The sequence below is a fragment of the Olea europaea genome, chromosome 7 (assembly GCF_002742605.1).
Source record: "Olea europaea var. sylvestris chromosome 7, O_europaea_v1, whole genome shotgun sequence".
NCBI classification, from domain to species: domain Eukaryota; kingdom Viridiplantae; phylum Streptophyta; class Magnoliopsida; order Lamiales; family Oleaceae; genus Olea; species Olea europaea.
In genome coordinates, this window is record NC_036243.1 from 2,126,253 (window position 1) to 2,133,471 (window position 7,219).

The window sequence follows — 7,219 nt, forward strand, 5'->3', positions numbered from 1 at the left end:
GTTAGAAACCATTCTCTTTCCTTAAGCTTTTTTCAAAACCAGTTTTTCTGGAAACCCCTTGTATACAATATAAATCTTGTATAAATCATTATAGAAATAAAATCTCAATCTTTTGATATTAGAAAGATATGAGTTTCTAAACTTACTATCCCATAGATTCTTGATAGATTGAAGAAGATAATCTCTTTCTTACTTTAACAAAGAGAGAATTTTCTTTACTTAAAATCTCTATTCTTAAGAAAAGATACAGTGAGGGCAAGAAGCTGAAATAGCAGAATTCCCATTGAGGCAAGAGGCCGTTTAAGGGAGCAGTTTGCAGATTCAGAGCCTGAAGGTCACTCGGTTCTAAGAATACAGAATTAAGATCAAAAGTAAGGTAAAATTATTGTCTTTGTTAAATTTAGAAAGAATTCTTCTAATATCTTGAAAGAATCGTAGGGATTATTATTGTTCATGTTTGCAAAAAACTTATCTAAATATGTTATTTTCATAAAGTTTGCAAGGAATTATTTGAATAATGCCAGGTTATACAATTAAAGGATTAGATAATCTGTTAGATAGATTAATGGAAAAAATAGAAAATATTTATTCTCAATTAGAGATTATGGATATATTATCAAAGGAATTTGATAATATTAGTAAATTACATGACAATTATATTACAGATTATGCTAATTTATTAGATCAAAGGATGAAACTATATATTAAAACTCGAAATGAGAGAAATAGAAGAATTTAAAACTATCCCAATAAATTAAGGATATCTTGTGCAATATATGATAAATTATTTCATTAGGGGTATAATAGACATTTTATCAAAAATGAATAGTAGCAGGTCATTTATAATAATACCCCCACCACTAGAGGGGTGAAAAATGTAGCATTATTTGACCCATAGATAGCAATCGGGCTCGTCGGCTCGGGCCACCTGTGATTTGGCTCGAAAAAAGCTCGAGTCCACCCAGCTCGAGGCTCGGAAAAATCGAGCCTAGACTCGGGCCGAGCCCCATTTTTAGGTGCCGAGCAAAGCTCGAGTCGATTCGTGTGGTTCGCCAGCTCATAGCATATATTTAAAAAATAAAAAAATAAAAGGCAGCACACTAAGGGCAGCAGCATTTTATTTGATAATTAAAAAAATAAAAATAAATAAATAAAATCCAAAATCAAACAAAACCCGAGCCGGCCCACCTCGACTCGGAAAGGCCCGAGCAAAAAGCTTGGGTCAAGCCTAATTTTTTTTGTTCGGCTTGGCTCGGGTCCGGAAAAAAGCTCAGATATTTTACTCGAGCCAAGTCCGAGCCTAGAATTTCGACTCACGAGCCGACTCGTATCGACTCGTTGACATCCCTACTTATGGGATTAAATGGATCACAAAAATATTTTCACAACCAATTTGAAATTCACTTGAACTTTAGTGACCATTTCTGAAATCAACTCTCAATAAATTTGACAGGTCAAATGGAAAACAAATCTGACAAGTCAAATTAAATGAATCCCTAAACCCTCAGTATTTTTCTATCTGTAATAAGTTATCCTTTTGGTCATAGAAAAAAAGATGAACATACCGTCTCCACGTGACGAGGAGGAGGTTAATGATGGCGAAGAGGTGTTTCTCGATGAAGGAGATATTATTCAAGAGTACACCGTTGACGACGAAGGTATATATTTATATTGATTATTGTTAATTTGTTATGTAAGGCTATCATTGAAAAGATTTGGTGTTAATCAAGGCATATTTGGTGAATTGGATTTTTCTGTATTGAATGAATAGGATTAAAGGAACAATAAGGGGGAAAATTGCAAGTACCGTCCAGAAATGGCTGCCAAATATTCCTTTTGAGTTTTGAGATGCTAGAAATAAACTATTTAATTAACCTGGGGTGGGTTTGGAGAGTGCTCTTCTTTGCTACTTGCTGACGAAAGTGTTGGACCTTATTCTCTAAACGGTGCAATGTATTTTCTAATGGCAGTCCATGTTTTTTGTGTTTTCATATGTTTGCCTTTCTAATTGACTTCTCATGGTTTCAGATCTTCCAGATGCCGATGAAGAAGGCGGCTCTGATACGGAAGAAGTTATTGGTGGGTATACTTCTATTATAGTTTCTGTGCATTATTCATATCATTTCTATTTTTTGGAAGGATGATTGGGGTGGGGTGGGGTAGGCACTCCTTGAACTTGGGCCTCGGTTGTGTTCCAAACCGACTCAGACAAGGAGAATTGGTTACTTCTCCATAAGTTATTGAAATGAATTGTTCACCTATTGCTCAAACTAATTTTTCTATATTGTTCATCTCCCATCTGATTACGATAATGTGAATTAGATGCTTTAAATGCAATAATATTTTCTATTGGTAATTTTACTTTCTTTTCACGAGCATTAGAGTGCTTTATACTGTCTGTTGGAGCTATCTGTTACGCTATGTGTATACTTGACCATTCTATACGAACAAAAAAGAGGAAGAGGGGTCTTATCTAAGCTAGAATTGACTTGGTGTATCCGCGGTTTTGGAAGTGTTGGTCCAATGTACTGAAAAATGTATCAGACACGTGTATGTGTGTAACATTTTCTATCATTTTTACAGTGTTTGATGGAGACTCTACCAGCATTATTATTTTTCTCCGAGTTGGTGTGATTGGATTTATGTTCTACTTTAGTACATGTGCTTATCTAAAGAAAATATTTTACTAATATCTTCTTATTCTTTTATGATATGATGGTTGCAGACGAGGAAGATGATTCTACACACACATTCACTGGCCATACAGGTGAACTTTATTTTTATTTTAGGTTGCGTGTGATATTTTGGGTTAAAGCATACAGCTCATAGTCAGAGAGGTATGCTGAATTTACAAAGTATGGGGTGAATTTATTTCAAAGTTAACCATTAGAGTTCATTAGGAAAATGTATATCTACAGTGTGGGCCGGGCCAAGCTCCGTAAGCTCTTAAACACTTGAGCTTGGCTCGTGTGGATATCGTAGGCTCGGCTTGGACCTTTGGCTTGTGGGCCTCATGGTCGAGTTGGCTCCTTTTTTAACAAAATAAGCCCAAATCAAGCAAATTATTTTTTAAGAAATTAATAAAAGTAAGCCAATAAGTCCCTTTCGTCTTGTGGGAAAAAAGTAAGCTCGGCTTGGCCATAGCTCGTCTCTAAACAAGCATGAACCGCCCATAGGCTGAACCCTGCTAGCCGGCGAGAGGCTCGGCCCTTTTTGCCCTAATCTCTAGGCAAAAGAAACAACTTGATAAAAGGACATCACAATTTTTATGGCATTGTTAAAAAAACCAAGGGATGGACAATAAAGTGAGTAAAATTGATGGGATGTTTAGATCCAGGCACCATCTTCCTTGTTAACGTTGTTGGACAACAAATATTTGATCTATTGTTAGGGAAGAAAATGTTAGAGAATCAGAGAATCATCATAGTTGCATCTTTGCTATTGCTGACATCAGTGAGAATTTTATCTGTGCCAGCTTGATTCTTTGAAGTCCCTTGATAGTTTGCTTCTTTATCTTCTGATAAAAATAGTTATGGAACAATAATTTGATGGAAGTTATCCAAATAAGCTGTCTTCCAAAATGTTCAGATAGAATTTTTTGGTGGTGAAATGAAACCAAAAAATGCGTTGATATATGCAACTCAAAGAAAAATATTCCAAAACTTGTGCCTTGGGGAGTGAAGAAAGGTCCAGAATTCAATGTTCTGGGCAAAGAAAGAAATCTGAAGTCATATGAGTTTTCTTTTGTACATTTTTTATTGCTTGTATTGCTATGGTTTTTTAAAATTTGACTCTAATTTTTCACCATATATTGGAAACATATAGTATTTTGACACTGTTAATTATCCAGTTCATAGCAGCCTCCTTCACCCCTCCCCTTCTATTAACTTAATCTTTTAATAACATTGAAAGCTATTAATCTGTAATTGTATTAGCGAATTGCAATGATATTGCATAATAATAATGAGAATGTTGTTCAAATAATTGCTACGTTCCTTCTAGGTGAATTGTACACCACTGCCTGTAGCCCAACAGATGCTACTCTAGTCGCAACTGGGGGTGGAGATGATAGAGGATTCCTCTGGAAAATTAATCAAGGTGACTGGGCTTTTGAGTTACAAGGTACGGAATTTACCTCTATTAAAGTAGTTAAGAGTTTTACTTTTCAACTATCTGAGTTAGTATTTTAGTGTCACAATTATTATTTCCCTAAGGCCCTAACAAAGTTCCAAGAAGCCACCTAGGGGATTGTATCTCTAATCCCCAAACAAGAATTTGTAAACATCGTGTACAATGCTTTGGCCTGGCTCCAACAAATTAGAATAATTATATAAATGATAATGCTACAGCTGCTGCTGCTTCTATAACAATGATGATGATGATACTAGTAGTACTATTATTATAGGATAATACATAACAAGAAATGAAAAGAAGTTCTACTTCATGCTTATAAGTTATAACTAGGAGTATGGAATAAGTCAATAGTAATCAAAATACCTGTCATTTAAGTACATTTCATTTACTTCTTTGATATTTGAGCCTCTCAAACATCCTCATGCAGGTCACCAGGATTCTGTATCTAGTTTAGCTTTTAGTACCGATGGACAATTGCTTGCCTCTGGAGGCTTTGATGGAATTGTCAAAGTATGGGATATATCTAAAGGAGATTTAAAATGCACGCTTGATGGCCCTACAGGGGGCATTGAGGTGATATTTGAACATTGAAATTTTGGTGATAACTGATAGCATTATCTGGTTGTATATGTTGTCTAAACCGTGAAACTGTTCAGTGGGTCAAATGGCATCCAAGAGGACATTTGATCTTGGCTGGTTCAGAGGATTCTACTGTTTGGATGTGGAACGCTGACAAGAGTGCTTATCTCAACATGTTCTCCGGTCATGGAAGTGGTGTGACATGTGGTGATTTTACACCCGATGGTACTTAACTTCCATTTCTGAGAAAAAATTGTTGGCCTACTTTTTGGCCATATTTTGTTCTTTGCTCATTTTATCGTCTGTTTCTGACATTTTCATTCGGAAGGTAAAGTAATTTGTACGGGTTCTGATGATGCAACTATGAGAATTTGGAATCCCAAAATTGGAGAAAACATCCATGTTGTTAGAGGTATCTTTTTGAAATTTCTCATTGTCTTAATAGATATATTTTGTATTTTGTTTCCCTCAGACTTTCAGACTTGAATATTTTTTGTTGCTATTCCATGCTGGGTTCACTTCCCGTGCTTGATATCTTAGAAGATCTTGGCAACAAGATTTCAATTATTTATTATTATTAATTTTTTTAAATTAAAATTTTGGCGGGTTTGGTTTCAAGACAGATTATTCTTCAATCGCACAAGACTATTTAGTTTTTGAGAGGTCTTCAGTACCTTGACACTAAGTAATTAATTCATTTTTCTGGACGAATTTGAAAGCTCAAGTGTAAGAATGTCTATTTTTTTTTTAAAAAAAAAAAAATTCTCAAGGAGTGCAAATACCAATGATTTAGATTTATCATGTTGCAACACTTGAGACTTGACGACGAGTTTTGAGTGACAGTCCTTGCTATAGTAGGAGAAATCAATCATGTTTATAATTGATGCATAACCCCTCTCCTTGTATTCCCCTCACACTCTCAACTGAACATGAATAAAAAAAGATGATGAGTCATTTCTCTCTTGTTTGAATCATCACTTTCTTACATCTAGTGTCTAGATGCAATGTGTTTGGCTGTAGTTTTCATAGTACTGTGCTCCACTGATGAGCGATGATGCTCTCTATTTCAAGGTCATCCTTATCATAATGAAGGACTTACATGCTTGACAATAAGCTCTGACTCTGCCCTGGCTCTTACTGGTTCGAAGGACGGCTCTGTTCATGCTGTCAATATATCAACTGGGAAGGTGTAAAATCCTTTTCCGCTGTTTTGATTTTTCCAATTCTATGTATTATTCTTTTAGAATGTTTATACTGCCGAACTTAAAAGGATGTATTTTCCCAATTCGCAGGTTGTCAGTTCTCTTAGTGCACATTCAGATTCAATTGAGTGTATTGGTTTTGCAGTAAGGTGTGACCAGCTAACATATTTCTGTTTCTTACACTTTTTTACTTTTTACTTTATTTTATTTTTATTTTTATTTTTTGCTTGCTTTATCTAGTAGTGGTCAAGAACACTAGCATATAACTCTTTCTAGTATATTGAATGTTTCATGGTCTCTAAAACCACTTACAGCTCTCCTTTGGCTGCCACGGGAAGCATGGACAAGAAGCTAATAATATGGGATATTTAACATTCATCTCCACGGTGCACATGTGACCATGAGGTTAGTCGATTTTCTATTTTCTTCTGTATATCTTTTCATTTTTCGTTTATAAAACATTTAAAATTATAAATGACAAATGACTGGACCAGTCCGACAACCATCTAGTTGCTGTCTTCAAAGGTCAGGTCTCAGACCAAAGAAATGGCCCATTTGTCATCACTACCAAATATATTATACCTTCAGAGTTCCCTTTCACCTCTCTGGTATTACTATGTCAAATATGGCTTGATGTATTTCTTGCTAATTCTTATGGCAGGATGGGGTGACGAGTTTGTTGTGGCTACCTGGGTCCAGACATATAGCTACAGGCTGTGTTGATGGGAAAGTACGGTTATGGGATAGTCTCTCTGGAGAATGTGTGAAAATCTTTAGTGGGCACTCGGATGCCATTCAGTCTGTTGCTGTATCTGCCAATGGAGATTTCCTAGTTTCAGTTTCACTCGATGGAACTGCTCGAGTGTTTGAAATTGCAGAGTTCATGTAAAAACTCAGAAATATACATGCATAAATTTTGAGTTGCTGAAGTGGTTTTTTCTGGGAAGCAATAATTTGTATCTAATTTCAAGGTACTATATGATATGATGTAGAAAAACTCGTAAACTTGTACTTAATTATTTTTCTTGGAGGTTATGTATGTTGAATGTTTGAAAATCATGCAAAAATTTATGTTTGAACTCGAGAGCTAGAATGACCTCAATATGTCGAGGTACGAATTCATGATTTTGGACAATGTAGCAATAGGCAGCACGCCTCTATTCTTCCCTAAGAGCTCACATCCATGGGAAGGTTTGACATCTCGATGTCGGCTCTTTGCCACTGGGGTTGAAGTTTGCCCTGTTTGATTCCAGAAGTAGTTCTGATACAGAGCTTACGTAGCCTCTAGGGAAACGAGACAGTCA

The 7,219-nt window shown here is 35.8% G+C and overlaps 1 protein-coding gene across 1 annotated transcript; it reads left to right on the forward strand.

Annotated features, from left to right (window-relative positions):
• The first annotated feature begins 1,481 nt into the window (after positions 1 to 1,481).
• LOC111396675 (angio-associated migratory cell protein-like) lies at positions 1,482 to 6,997 on the forward strand. The gene is given in 11 exon segments (XM_023023129.1): positions 1,482 to 1,658; positions 2,029 to 2,079; positions 2,726 to 2,767; positions 4,003 to 4,122; positions 4,562 to 4,707; positions 4,791 to 4,938; positions 5,042 to 5,125; positions 5,785 to 5,900; positions 6,006 to 6,064; positions 6,230 to 6,320; positions 6,577 to 6,997. Coding segments are annotated over 11 exon segments (1,188 nt in total). The 5' UTR covers positions 1,482 to 1,555; the 3' UTR covers positions 6,805 to 6,997.
• The last annotated feature ends 222 nt before the right edge of the window (positions 6,998 to 7,219 follow it).